Raw genomic sequence first — 15878 nt, forward strand, 5'->3', positions numbered from 1 at the left:
TGAAAGATTTTCTCATTCGACTTCTCGTTTGATATCATTTTAGATATCTTCCTATTTTACGTTATATCATGGTACGCGTTTTGTTCTTTGAACATTTCAGAAGCACTTGGAAAATGAATCGAAAATTCATGAAGTGCGAGCTATTCAAATTTAAGGTATAATCAAGTCTATATTTCGAAGTTTATATCTTCGCGCTATTCCAAGAACGCAATAATACGATTCCTTTATGCGTTCGTTGCGTTTTCAACGAATTCTCCCTTCGATTAAAAACCGAGTTAGATATACAAGAAAATAAAAATATTTCATTCAATCGATGACAACATTTTTCAATTTTTTTCTTTTTTTTTTCAAAAGCAAATAAAACATGCGATTACGAAAGTGAAAATTTCTTATGTCCTATTATAATCACGATAGTTTTCATTAAATAATGAATAATGGATAATAAAAAAAACAACAGAGAATTTGTGTTTTTACGATTACCTAAACATTAAAAATATCTAATTTTCTATTGTAATTAACATCAGGTAAAGGATCATCGCAATATTGTTTAAGTTAGAGCTTTATAACGCGTGAAAAAATATTAACGATATTTCACGTATAGGTAAATATATTTATACATATGTCTTTGTAGACAGAATGTCATACGAACGTATTCGATTCTTTTCAATATTTTTTCTTTTTTTGCTTTTAACAATTTATTCATAATTTGTACGATGCATTTCTTGTAACTTTATCAAAGAGATTCCAAAATATGATTCAAAACATATAAACGTGGTAAAAGTAAATAATGCTGAAAAAGTAATATTTGCGTGTATAATAATAATAACGAGCTTAGTTTTTCATATTTACGTTGGTTCTGATGATGAAAAATACGGGAAAACGATAAACAGAATTGTTGTTGTATGATTTTCATTTGTACATACATTTTCTTCCTATGCTTCCGTTTATCGAAAAGCCAATTTACCGTTATATTGGAAAATAACTATGTATATACACAGACGTATACTCAAAATTGTAACACGAGTATCACGTTGAATAGTCGATTAGCATGGAAATCGAAAGGACTTATCGACTCAACGATTCGCAAGTGAGATTACAATCGGGCTTGTTCGATTTCAGTAAGAGTTCAAAAAGAATATTTATCCGAAGTAGAATATCGTATAATACTAAGATAATGATGAAAAGAAAGAAAAAAAAATAAGAAAGAAACAGAAGGAAGAAAAAAGAAAAAAAAGAAAAATAAAAGATTAAAGTACTAAACTTGGTAATATAAAAAAATATGGAAACATTGGGTGCTCAGCTGCAATGTGCATGCAGGATGCAATGACAAACTCTGACACAATTTATCGTTTCCCATTGGTGCTCACGTAGATCGTGGATCCAACTAGGATGTCCGCCGATGCAAACTGAACTTATGTCTTCTATTCGTCATCTTTTTTATCAACTTATTTTATCCGTTTTTGAGCTATGTATATACAAAAGAAAACTAAATTTCGTTTGCAAAATAGTCGAAATTCTTGTTGAACGTTTCATCTTCCGTCCAACTTGAAAAATACGTCCAAGAATTATCATCGATAATAAATCTTATGCGAATAAAATTTCAGTGATACATTTAAATTACGAATTTTTATTTATACGAAGGAAATGATTACGAGAAAATCGATAGTTTCGATAGTTTCGATAGTTTCGAAAAGTTGTGAAACTCGAGAAAAGACCCGGTGGCTTTGTGGTGACAGGTTTAAATCGAACTTTAGATCACTGTTCTGTTGCATAAAGGCATCGATTTTAAAACTAGAAGTTAGGATTAATTATTAATTATCGTATATTTTTAATTATTGTCAATTAAAAGATCTTGCAAGTTTATAAGATGAACCGATGCAATGATAATGAAAACGTATTATTAGAAAATTCGTAAAGATATCGTTCGAAAATATCTTTCGTTATTTCAGCGAGTAGTAAAACCATACGGTTTTAGATAGTTTCACGAACGATCGAAACTTTCGAGTATCTAGCAAATATACGAAGTGTGGTTTTAGATGTTTCGGGTTAAAAAAAGCAAAGTTATATGCGAGCAGTGAGAATATTTACCGACCAAGCAATAGTAGGAAGTAGGGAAAAGTGAATGTGCGTAGGAAATTCGTTGAACAGCGATGAATTGAGAGAAAAAGAAAGAGAGAGAGAGAGAGAGAGAGAGAGAGAGAGAGAGAGAGAGAGAGAGAGAGAGAGAGAGAAAGAAAGAGAGGCAGAAAGGAAGAAAGAGAGAAAGAAAAAGAGAAAGAGAGAAAGTAAGTTAGTTGTTGAAGGAAAAGTGCAAGAGGGAATGGGATTAGTGGTTAGCCGAAAGTTAAAGAAGTAGTCCAATGTGGAGCACCTCGTTGAGTGTACCTTGGGGTTGAGCCCGCTGCCCTGCCTTAGGAAAGTACCGGTGATGAACCAGAAACTGTTGCTAACGCTAAACTGGTTTTCGACGACATCGCTATCCGCTAAACAAGGGTGTGGATTGTTCCATTCATAAGGACTGAACCTTGCCATCACGAAGAGTGTAAAGCTGACCAACATGTACGCGGCTAATACGTACAACCAAATCTCCACCGCCAATGGATTCATGAAGGAGAAGAGTCGTGTCGGCTGACTGGATGGCACCTAAATTACGTTATACTACGATTTTAATTAAAAAGGATCTCGCGAATGAAATCTGCATAGATCGATGGCTATATTGATATAGCCTTCGGGCATATATATATATATATATATATATCCCTTATTTTACAATGTGTTATGCGATCACATTTTTATTTTTAGATAGAATATGAAGTAAGTAATGTTAGTTTATAAGAAATTATTTATAAAAATTATTAACAAGTTTTGTTCAATATAAATTTGAATATTAAATATATACGAACTGAGAAGTGTTACTTCCGGAAAAATTGATTTTGCAAAGTGTACAATAAATTGTTTATAACTAATTGTTTATAAAAAAATTATTAAATTTGTAATTGTATATATATATATATATATGTGTGTGTATATGAGTAACAGTATGAATTATCTGATAAAATTAATCAAGTAAAATTTTTAACTTTTATTTATAACAAATTGTTTATAACCAATTGTTAATTAACAATTACTGATACTCTTGTAAAATGGAGAAAAATTTTCCCTTTAAAATGGTTTTTATTTGAAGTCTCTACGACTTTTAGTTCCGGAGATATTCTAATATAAGTGAAAAGTATATAAATATATTGATCCCACTATATAATTTCTTTCAAAAAAATGTTTTGACACAGTGACCTACATAAATTCTTGGAACTCAATTGTTTTTACTACACACTACTTGCGTACGCACGTTACTACAAATATCACGTGATTATTGAGAATTATGAATGGCAAATTAAAATGTTCATATCTTTCGAACGGAAAGTCGTACAGAGCTGAAACAAAGACCATTTTAAAGGAAAAAATGTTCTTTTTTTTATTTATGTACTTAGATTATTTCATTATATAACAGAAGCGATTTCAGAAAATATACGATCATACTTTGACCCATAAAATATTGTAAGATACAGATATCATTTATATAAATGGAAAGAGAACTTCCTTATTGTATCAAAGGAATATTCTCTTATGTATTATTAAATTACCATCATATAGATATATGTAAGTATTGTTGCCACATATGTATGTATCTTATGCATTTATTTCAAATTGAAAATGGTATTCTTTGAAGAATTATATAAAATAATTTCTTTTCTTCGTATTTCATTAATATAAAATATTTCTTTTCGATCGAATGATATTTCATATAATAACATTATTAACATTTTTTTTAATTTATACATTGTGTAGACTCGTGAATATTTTACTTTATTTCTCGTCGGGTTAAATCAATATATATGTTGTAGTATGTACGCTTGTTGCATTAAATTTGGGTAAATAATTATAATTTGAACGATGATTTTCATCAGCGAATATAAAATTGTATTAATAATTAATTTTGAAGCCATAGACTTTATGAATACGTACTATAATACAACAATTCAGAAATCTATCCGAGCTTAACATATTATTAGGATTGATAAAATGTCTATAAGCTATTCATTTATTAACATCAAATTTATTACATTATTTTAATAAGAAGGAAAATCTCTCAAACTTTATGTTAAAGAAATAATATTCGTTAAATTAAACGAATCATATAATGAAAGAAGATGTAACGAAAATTAAAAAAAAAAAAAATATAAGAAATGATATTAAAGTTACCTCACCTTAAACAAGATTCCAATACCAAGATTCATAAAAGGCTTCGTGAAATCTATCACGCTTTCTCTGGCATAATTGATCGTCATAGAAGCAACTGCAAGATCTGCTCTCTGTAAATTACAAATGAAATACATTAAAATTTAATTTCTTACATAAATATTTGTTATTTATTACTTTCAAGTGGATATTTTTTTTTTTTTCTTTGAGAAGAAGGTATTATAAGAAGAAATATTTACTGAAAGGACTTACTGGAGATCGGATAAGTATACGTATTTTGAAGTAAGAGTATTTCGGAATAAATATATTTAATTTGTAAATTAGTAAATATATATACAGAATATATGTATATATATTTCATAATAAAAAATGAAAAGTATATATGACTTATAAAAGAACGACCCTCTTTGTCCTGCCACTCACAGTGAAGGTGTTTTCTAGGTTAGTGCCGTTCTTTTTTAGGAAGGTCAGATACCTCTACATCTTTTATAAAATGCTGATCTTTGGGCTTAGGAAAGTAGCTACGTCGGCACTACTGTTATTGTGAAAGACGCGAATTTTTTAGGATTTGAAGGTGAATTTATTTCCATAGTAATTTTCAATGTCACTCATCAACAGAGTGAGTTTTGTTGATCCGTCAAATCGTTTCATTTCTCGAAAAGAAAGATATGAAAATTCTTTCTTCACAGATTCTCATAAAATCGTTGCAATTTATATAATCAATGTAATAATTGCATGAATCTCTTAATTAATTTCGAAGACTTAAATTTATTATTTCTCATTGGGGAGAATTAAATAAGAAGCTGCTAAAAGAAATTTTAAAACGACGTCCGTGTAATTTAACGTTTGAATCTCTTGATAATTATCGCAAACACTTTAATTCGCGATAATAAAATCCTTAAAACGCAATAAACGAGGCTTTCTAAGTTGCTTTGTGCCTTTAAAGTATCTCCCTTTTTACGCCTTTGTAACATTGGAATGTGACGACGAAGTGCAGCAATTTTCTTCTCTGCATTTGAAATATGCTCATTTGAAGTCTCTCGAAGGAATGCTTTTTGTCCACGTTTCCGTTTTAATGCTTCTTATAGAGACGTTGACCTAAACGTGGCACTAAAATAGTGAAATATTGTACTACCTTCTATCTTCTTTATCGAGAAACCTTTCATTAATATTACAAATAAATAGAAAAATAAATGATAGTTCGATATGTCAGGAAGTTTCTTGTAAAATATTCAAGACTTTTTAAACATAACGTCTGAAAAATGTTGTGGAATTTTTCAAAATAAAATCTACGTGGACAGATACGTATCGGATTTTAATTTCAGTAAGTCCGTATTTTTACAATTCAAATGGCGTATGTAACATCTGTGAACCGATCTACGAATTGGAATATTGGATATAGTCGTTTTTTTTTCAGGGAGACACATTAAATTAGATGATCGTTGTGTAGCAGTATGCATAATGAATTTTCTTTCCGAGAGACAGATTTATTGCGTCGGTACCCGAGACTGCTTTACATATAAAATTAACCTCTACTTCTTCATGAACATGACTTTACCGATTTTTGATATTACTTCTTCTGTCTTTTTTCTTTTTTAATTTTTTTTGTTACTTTTTATACATGATTTTATTATCTTTTTCCCATATATCTCTTTTATTATATTATTATATATTATTGTATGATAGAAATATATGCATATATATATATATTATTAACATTATTGTGTATAATAAAGTTTATTGGACATAATATTAATAAGGACTTATAATAATGTTTTTAATGTTAAATAAAATTCGTTGTGGCTTACTTTTTCCATGAGCTCGCGTACGATGCCATTCCATTCTTTGGTATCAGGATTATAAACTCCATACATATGGTCGGGTACCAAACGAATAACATATTGGAAGCCAACTTGTCCGGCAATCCATTTAAGTAAATCGATACAAAATCCTTCGAATCTTGCGTTTCCGGTTAAATTTTTATCTTCCTTTACCATTACGTATGGTCTCTCCTATGAATAACCAATAATATATTGTTAAAAATAATTGCTTTTTAAATGTAATTACACTTTTTGCATTTTGTAATTGTAATATAAAAATTTTTCTTTTAAACATACTATAGGTGTGGATTAAAAAAATACAAAAGACTGTATAGCGAGAAAAGAAATTACGATATACCAAAATATCAAACAGTTTTAACTGTTCGTTGTCTTTAAGCGCAGTTTGAATGTATGACTTTTACATTATTCATTCTGTAAATCTCCGATTTATCTGTACGTCGTGTTTATCTTGATTAATGGATGCAATTCATTTATGAAGCTTTTAACATGGATTAAACATTCCTATCGCGAGTGTAATAAAACATAAAATATATATCATAAGTTCTTTTAGAAAAATATACATGTGTTAGATAAATATGTTATAAAAGATCTGCGATTTTGTAAATTAAGTAACGAACAATGAAATAACGAATAAGATATAGGTATTTAGTGAATTTGAACATTGAAATGACTGTTTAATTCTATAATTGTTAGATTATAATACCTTCGTGAATTTCAAGAAATATTATTTCATTTCGTACTAATATTTGATATTTGATTAATGTTCCGGTTTCATCTCTTTTTCTTCCATTTCTACTAAAGAAAAATGGCTAATTCGATTGTACTATGATTTACCTCTCTTGTCATTACGACCAGCGTGATATTTGTCGCCGTCGTTTCATAAAAGGCACCCACATCCGTGATATTAACGCCGCTTCCAGGCTTCCATTCGCCTACCTTCACAAGATCTTCTTTCTTCAACTTGAGTAGATCCAATTTGAAATTATTTCTTTTACCTTCGTTGAATTCTATGCGTCCGGTTAACCCGTGTAAGCCTGCCTGCATCAGAAAGTTCTGGAGTTCGATTACGTTCGAACAAATTTATTATATCATTATCTTCGCAGATGAAGAGTTCGTTTTCTTCTTTTCTTTCTTTCTTTTTTTTTTTACGAACTATATCAAATTACATATATATTTTTAAATCCACATACGGTATTAAATCGCTTTCGAGTATCGTTCGCAAAACGTTACATTTTTCAACAATTTAACTTTATAAGCTATCGTACAATTGTAGAAATTTTTTCGTGTTAATTAGCACCTGCGGCCTATGAGCGCGAAAGTCTGGCCGTGATACGTCTAATTTATGGATGCTATCTCGCACCAACTCTCTACCATCCATATCTGGTCGAATCCTATCTTCCTCTCTCTGTCTTTCTCTTTCTCTCCCTCTTATATATATATATATATATATATATATATATATATATATATATATATATATATATTTATATATAATATCCGTCACTTGATATCTTTATCCGTTTTAAAACTTTGCCAATGAGAAGTCATTTGTTCATGAGCTATCTTTACTGCCATCGATTGTCTTTTAGTAATTCGTCGCATTGAGCGAAGAAAAAGAAGATGTAATGTTCAATTTTACGTACAATTTTAATTTCAGGAAATACTTAAAAAGTTTTTTTAGAATGTTGTGGCACGATAAGCATACTTTCGTTTAAAATGTAAATTACTTCAGACTCTGTGCGTATATCGAACGTAAACCGTACTGAAAAGCTTGATGGCGAAACATTGCTTAAAAAAATATGTCAGAGCGTTCGTAATAAGTTCTTATATTCATGGAAATTTAAAGATAACTTCGTTAAGCTGCTTGCTAAATTGTAAAAGAGAGAAAAATATTTCGATTAATTCGTTTTAGAAATAAACAACGAAATAAACGTTGATAAAGCTCTAACTTTCGATAGAATTTTTAAATAACAATCATAAACTTTTTATCGCGCGTTTGTTTTTTTATTTTTTTTTGTATTAAAATCTTTTCTCCTTGTCCTTACTTTTTTTTCTATACATTTGAATTACGATCGACGGAATTTCGTTGGAGAGTAACTTTTTTTTCTTTTCCTTTTTCCTTTTTCGTTTTTCTTCCTTTCGATGAGATTTGTAAATTCGATCGTCTTCTCTCGGTATTCGAAATAATTCATTTGAGAACGTTATAGTGGAATAAATGAAAACTAAAGGGATGTACGAAAGTAGTGATATAAGAGTAAAGGATATCAAGATCTTTCAAAGAGTTGGAATGGCAATGAGGAATCGATTTTCCGCGAAATTGGACAGAGAGAATCGGCGAAGAGTAAGGAGAAGGTGGCGGTACTTCTTTGCGTTTTTCATTCCCTCGTCCTACCAGAGGAATATAGAAAAGTCCTTCTCGTGATTTTTTTACCATTTTTCTCCAAGCTTCGCGATTATTCGCTCGACTTTGCCGAACTTATTCGAGCACGTGGCCAATTTTCTTCGTTCCACAGCGATGAAGAAAAACTTATAAAGCTGTAAAAGGAGGTGGGAGGGTGGTAGGGACAGGAATAGGGGTAAGGGTGGAAATGGGTGCGAGGGAGGAGGAGGGAGCAGAAAAGAATGGATGAGAGAGAAAGAGAGAGAGAGAAAAAGAGAGAGGGAGGGGGAAGAGAGGAATGAGTCGACGGAATAATTCGCAGGAAGCACCGATCGTTCCGTCTTGTAAGTTTTCACGACGTGCATCCGACACGCTGTGCTCGGCCGATTCAGGACGCGCTTTGATGCGCTTCCTGGTCTGCGAACGTCAGGATCGGACAACTCAATTTCCATCTCGCTCCTTTGGAACTTTCTACTAGAGTGCGCACGCTCCAGATAGTTGATTGTCGAGGGAAAAGGCAGCCCCTTTCTTTTTTTCATTCTTTCCCCCATTTCTGTTTTTTCTTTATTTCTTCTTTTTATCTTATTTTTTCTTTTCTTTTTTTTTGCCCCTTTATAATCCCGTTATCAAAAACCGCACGTTCGAATAAAGCAAATTTAACGAACTTTTACGAAATCCTTTTTATTTCATTTCGTCAATATTTCTTTGGTTTTGTATTTATCGAGATAAAAGCGACTTTAATTCTTGTTTTATTATTTCCATCGTTGGAAGATAAAGAACGGTAGAAGACAATAGAATTTTTCTAAATGGGGAACGTTAAATCGAATATACTCAATGACGTAAGTTAAGAGAGAGAGGTACCGATGACACATGAATAATTAACCAGCGTATTTAGCAAATAGTTCGAATGTATGAGGGTAACCTATGTTAGCTTGTATTCCTATTTCATTGCGTCTCGTATCCCATCTCTCTCTCTCTCTCTCATACACACCCACACTTATATACATAAACGCGAAACACAATGCTATATAAGCGCCTACGTAGGAGGATAGAACACGTAGGAAGCTCGCACGCGCGCTTCTATGAACACGGAGATGTTTCGTATGTCACGCACGGACACGCCAAGAGAACGTATATTAACCTCACATTACAGCTTGAAATTGAACTAACCCGATGGATTACATCGTGCTAACTTACACATAATAACTATTTCTCCGCTTTTCTCCTGTCTTTTATCTTTAACTGCTATTCAAGAAATTCTATAGGAACAGTAAAAGTTGATTCTTCGTGCAACGTTTCTCTTTTCCTTTTCTTTTCTTTAACGCTTTCGTTGCTTAACATTTGCGATTAAAACTTCGTAATAAATGAAATTGGAAAAGTTATAAAAATCGTTGGCGTTTAAAAAAATTTGAAACGAAATATAAATCTCAATGTAGATCAGCATTATTAATGTTTAATTAATGTTACATAGCACGACTGGTAAAGTCTGTATACATTGAAGAGAGTTTGAAAAAAAAAAGATAAAAAAGAGGAAGAAAAAAAAACAGAAAAAATTAGAGAAATAGAAGATATAAAAAATAAAAAGATAGATGATTGGAAACGTTTCACAGTTATAACCACGACTATTTAATATGTACGTATTCAAAGGTCTGCGAGGACGCGGTCGCTCCCATTGAAAATACGGAAAATTTACATTTAGCGACTCGTTAACGCGTTCGAAATGGAAACATTCATCGTCGTGGTGTTTGATATACCTCTTTGTTTCACGTTTCAAAGTTCTAAAAAAACGAATACAAAAATGCTCATTAAAAGGTATTTGGAAAATGCATTATTTCAAAAGAAATTACAAGTTTTAATACATCTTGAACGTTTCATTGATCATAATTGTAAAATAATTCATATGACATACAGTATTAAAAACTTTTGAAAAAGAAATCTGTGTATATTTTTTACTTTTTTCCCTTTGTTTAATATGAATTTTCAATTCAATCCCTTCGGATAATAATTTCTTATTTGCTTGATATTACGATGCGTGTTAGATATCTGTTAAGAAGTGATATACAGTTAAGAAGAGATATCATCACATTTATCTTCAAGAAAAGCAATCAATAAGGAACGTCGTTTTCTCCCTTGATAAAGGAGTTTTGTAATTTCTGTCAATTGGTCGATTATATATGTAAGTATAATTGACGCATCCAGTAGCAGATTATCTGTCTAAATTAGATTAGAAATTTGGTTGGCTCCTTATTTAGACATGGATAGATATATAAATAGATAAAGAGAAAGAGAGAGAGAGAGAGAGAGAGAGAGAGAGAGAGAGAGAGAAAGAGGTAGAGGGCGAGGAAAAGGTAAAGGGAGAGAAAGAGAATCGTCTAGGCGCCAGACATAATCCAGTCTACGAACTTTCGAGAGATCTTCCTGAATCTCTCCGAGTTGGTCTTCGAATCTGTTAGGATTCGGATGACTTCTCGTGAGAGTTTGTTACAACGGTGCCTATCTTGGCCGTAGTTCTAATAAAGAAATGACGAGAGGAAACATTTGACCCAATTAAATCCCTTCGATAATCGATAACAAGGAAAATTGGTCACCCTGTTAGATGCAGAATATTTCGAATACCGGAGACTTTTCCCGTTGAATATCCCGAAGTAATCTTTTCTCGTCCACGAACATTCATTCTCCCTTGTGGCTCGTTACCTTTTTTCCTTCGGATCGTTTCAATTTCTCGCGTCTTCTTTCTTTTTTCTTGTTTTTTTTTTCTTTTTTTCCTTTTATTCTACTTGTCAGTCCAAGACTTTCCTTTTAACGAGCTACGATTTTTCTTTCAAAATAAGGGCAGTACCAATTCGTAATATAAGAGTACCGGCTGTATTTGAGATTTTGTACGAAGATATATAGATTTAAGGGATCTCATAAAAATTGTAAAAATAGCCGACGTCATCATTTAGCCGAACTTTTGGGATATATTTGGTGTAAAGTTTCTGCCAACTGGGCAAGTTTCTACTAAGCTCTGGTTATGATTTGTGCGGATGGAATTATTTCGTGAGAGGGAATAAAAAGTTTATTTAAACAAAAGAACTTAATAATTTTCGATCTAATATACTAAGTTCTGTTAGACAGAAGAACTTTGAACGTATTCTTAATGTAGAATATTCGAAGGAACGAGCGTTAGTCAAGTTACGGTTCTTATTATTCTGCATTGGTCTCGATCCAGCGAATATTCATCTCAAGTATCTAAGGAGAAACTCAGAAACTCAGAAGTGCACTAAGGTTGTTCATCTCTAGGTTGCATAACAGCAGTTATTTCCACGCGTCGATGGACCAGGAAGTTACGGAAAATGTTGATTAGATTAACGCATTTGTGAATTCTCAAATGATCGCGAAAAAAATCGATACGCAACGTACGTACGGAATTGATGTAGTTGTAAAGTGAAAGACCGTCGTCCCAAGGTTCTTCTTTTTCACAGGACAAATTGGCAGGTCTTAGGTCATGGCTTCGATCCAATGCTGCCAATCCGTGGGCGAAAACTTGTACGCTGTCATACACTAAAGCTGGTTCTGCCTGAAACATATTTAAACCATTCGTGCGACGAAACTGATTGATTTAACTTCAAATATTGATCATTTAACTCGAAAGATATGAAATTGATGCTTATTCGAATGTTTCTCTTTTAAATATTTTTTAATACTTTCCTTCAGAAAAAAGAAATTGATACTCTTTGACGCTTTAGAAAGAAGATCTAAAGATATGAACTTCATCACTTAACCGTTTAACTTTTATGGGATAACATATCCTATTAGCAAAAAAGAATAATACACAAAGTTGTAATACTATCAAAATATAACCCATCATTTTACACTCGCCGCAACTTAGATGAGATCGCGTTAAAAACGTTTAGAGTTTCTTTGTACGAAGGATAGGGGAAACACTGATGAGTATCCTTAAATGTTCGATTAAACTTTTTCATTTGAGGCGATCGAGCGTCATGAATTCTCACGATCTAAACGTAATTAATTTTTAATCTTATTAAAAGGAAAAAGAACAAAGAATAACGATTATTAGAGAAAAAATTTCGATAGTTCCCGACAAACAAATCGTTCGCTTTACCCACGCTCGATACGAGTTATGAACAAAGGAATGTTGGCAGGTTTTTTTCTTAGTTTGAAATTTCTACCAACCTGGATCACACCGGTTTTATTTAAAATCGCATGGCCAATCGGCTGGAAGCGTTCCATCTGTCGAAGCGTCTCGGCGACCTTAGCTTCCTCGAGATCGACCAAGCGGAACGCCGTCATGTTGACACTGTTGTACTTGAAATCCTCCAAATCGAACGTTTCGATATCCTGCAAACAAACGAGTGAATCACGAATGAAAGATTGTAACTAATTATATCAAGAGAAATAAATAGTTTTGAAAATATATAAAGTCAAATCTCCATAATTCGAATTGCGAAGTTTGAAGTAGTATTCATCATTCTAGAAAAATTATTATTATCAAATTTTTTTCATCGGATCTTAATGAAATCGAATACAAATTGATGTTATTAAAGATTAAACGAAAGATATAAATAACTTTTTATCCATTTTCTTTAACTATCCTTAATTCTATCGTATTTATTATTACGCGTCAAGTGTTTTTCGAATTTCGATTTAAATTCTATTTTTAAGGTGCCATGACTATTCCGCTGACGATCGGAAGTCGAGCGGCGATGTGTCCAATCGGTTGGACGTTCGAAACGAGAAAAAACGGACTGAAAAAGAAAAAAAAAGGGAAAACGTGGTTCGGTGAATGACACCGTAATCACCAGTTGTATGGTTCAACGATTTCCACTGGTCGACTGTCCACTCTTCTTTAGTTTTCGTGGCGAGGAAAAAAAATGAGAAAGAGATAGAGAGAGATAGAAATGGAAATAGAGAGGAAGAGAAAGAGAGATAGAAACGAAAAAGAGAGAAAAAGAGAAAGAGAGAGAGAGAGAGAGAGAAAGAGAAATAAAAAGAGAGAGAGAGAGAGAGAGAAAGAGAGAGAGAAATAGAAAAAGCGTCAGGTGATTTATAATTACACGGCGACGCAACCCAGACGCGTCGCGACGCATCACTCGCGCGACGGGAGATCGTTAAAGTAAATAATGCAGTTCTTCAGAAGAACGCCAACGATTCTGGCGAGGAATTCGTTTCGAAAGGAGCCTCTCCCTTTTCTTTGATTCCGTTTTTCCTTTCCATCCGTCCGTCATTCCTTTATCTCACTAGTCCTTTCTTTCGAATAGCGATAACGATTCTAACGGCGCGACCCTGTGCGATTCTGTACGAAGCACGCGTACGCTGTCTTCTGCAGTAACTCGTTTTTCTTTTGATTTATTCCAAGGCAGTCAAGAGAGAAGCCATTCGATCTTCGTCCGACGGACTTGGAAAAATGGAAGACAGTTTATCCAAGGTGGATTCTAAAACCGACTCTTTTATTAAATCTCGTTATTTATATAAGTAAAACGAAACGAGTTTTATAATATCTAAGAGATTTACAGATTTAAATAATAATGATTTTATTCTATAAACTGGTTTTTTATTAAAGAAATTTGACCTCTCTTTCTCTCTCTCTTTCTCTCTCTCTCTCTCTCTCTCTCTTTCTCTCTCTCTTTCTCTCTCTCTCTCTTCTCTCTCTCGGTTGAATAACGAGTTTTCCTATTTACTAAAGAAATACATTCGTTACATTCTATCCGATATTGCCAACTGCCTCGGCGAGATCACGATAGGGAATAGATTCCTATCGATAATCGATGAGCTCTGATAAGTAAATTTTATATATAATACCGATCATTCTATCATTCAGTTACTCCTATGTAACTCGACCACATGAATTACATTAATTTTCATTGACGATGAGTCTGTTTTCCACGTGTTTTGCCCTTCATTATTCGTGTCACTTCGTATTCATTCGGGTACATTTAAACGATTGAATATCGTATCTATAAATTCCATTTGACAGAGAATTTTCGTTATTAATTTGATTTGAAGTTCAGTGTCGTTGATGCAATCAAAAATCAGTTAATAAATAATTAAATAAATTTTATATATTATATTTATATAAGGAATTGAAAATAATACGTGTTAAGTAAACACTATTTCATTCGTCATAGTGTAATTTTTAACTCTAAAAATTTCGATAATATCAAGGTAATAAGTTTCGTTGGCGGTAGCTCGTCTTTGAATCAAATTTTGTGTGAGTATATAGTTAGATGAGTTATATACACTGAGAAACACGTAGTAGATACGATCTATACTCCTCGTAAATTTCTCCCGATTAACGTAAGTAAATTTGCAGACTGAGAAGCAAAGCGTACCGTTTTGCTTTAATACGAATTCGCGTACTAACATTCAACTACTTGTCGTTCTACTGATGTTAGAAATGAATCGACTAATTTTAATAGTGATCCTACGATTTATTTGAAATAATCCGAATGATTTCGTAGAATTGTTTTTTTTTAATCGTTTTAAAAGATCTTTGAAAATAATTCGATTAAGTACTTACGAATGTCGTAAACATATAGTGATATCTGTAGTCGTTCATTTGTAACTGCAATATCTGAAAAAGAAAAAAGAAATGGAGGATAAAACGATCAAGTTCTGTAAGCGATCGGGTAGCTATCAACGATATAGTACTACCCACATTGCATTCAAATAATTGAGCTTTCGGACAAAAGCTTTTATCTTTAGGAATGTAAGAATGTGACAAACGAATTTTATTCGTTTTAGTGGATTTAAAAGAGGAGAAAAATACACGATGGCTCGATAAAGATTAAAATGAATAATAAATAAATAAAATAAAAAATAAAAAAAAAAATAATGTGAGACATTCGAGAGTATTGGAATGAGAGGATGGTATTAATATAAATGGCAAAATTTTTCAAAGCACTCTAATAGATTTTTTTGACCGTACAAAAATATTCGAATAACTTCAACGAGAACAAGCGAGAGAGAAAATTATTCAAGCGTGCATATCAGTGTTGCGTCGATGGTTCGTTGGATTATGCAAAATCTTTTACTTTTTATCGTACGCAACTTGCCGATTGGAGAAAGAGTAGAAAATTGCGGGAAACCCCTTGCCTCTCCTATGGACCTTTTCGTTCCTCTTTACCTACGTATAACATGAGAACAACGAATACGTTGTCGCGGAGTTGGCCCAATTCGCATGAATTGTTTTCGACATCTGTTTCGTTACCGCTGACAATTCGCATGATTTAATTTCACGATCTAGTTGCTCGCACAACGAATGGCACTATGCCGAATGAACGCTCAAAAATGGACGATATTTGTCTCTTCCTCTCTCTCTCTCTCTCTCTCTTCCTCTCTTTCTTTTTTGATCTTTTGTATCAAATACGAATATAATTGATATAAAGGACCTTTCGATG

At 32.5% G+C, this 15878-nt stretch overlaps 1 protein-coding gene across 9 annotated transcripts in view; it reads right to left on the reverse strand.

Moving 5' to 3' along the window:
- The window catches only part of LOC124426630 (glutamate receptor ionotropic, kainate 2), an 86718-nt gene that overhangs the window by 15878 nt on the left and 54962 nt on the right, over positions 1–15878 (reverse strand). For all 9 annotated transcript variants that reach the window (XR_006942770.1, XM_046968545.1, XM_046968544.1 and 6 more), the window contains exons 6-12: positions 14999–15052; positions 12655–12819; positions 11885–12037; positions 6933–7136; positions 6066–6269; positions 4266–4370; positions 2386–2643 (exon numbers count right to left, since the gene is read on the reverse strand). Coding sequence is in view for 8 of the 9 variants with exons in the window: in XM_046968545.1 (XP_046824501.1) it covers positions 2386–2643; positions 4266–4370; positions 6066–6269; positions 6933–7136; positions 11885–12037; positions 12655–12819; positions 14999–15052 (1143 nt within the window). In the remaining variant the exon portion in view is untranslated. The remainder of the gene's footprint in view (positions 1–2385; positions 2644–4265; positions 4371–6065; positions 6270–6932; positions 7137–11884; positions 12038–12654; positions 12820–14998; positions 15053–15878) is intronic.

Source organism: Vespa crabro, chromosome 9 (assembly GCF_910589235.1).
Source record: "Vespa crabro chromosome 9, iyVesCrab1.2, whole genome shotgun sequence".
Classification (NCBI taxonomy): domain Eukaryota; kingdom Metazoa; phylum Arthropoda; class Insecta; order Hymenoptera; family Vespidae; genus Vespa; species Vespa crabro.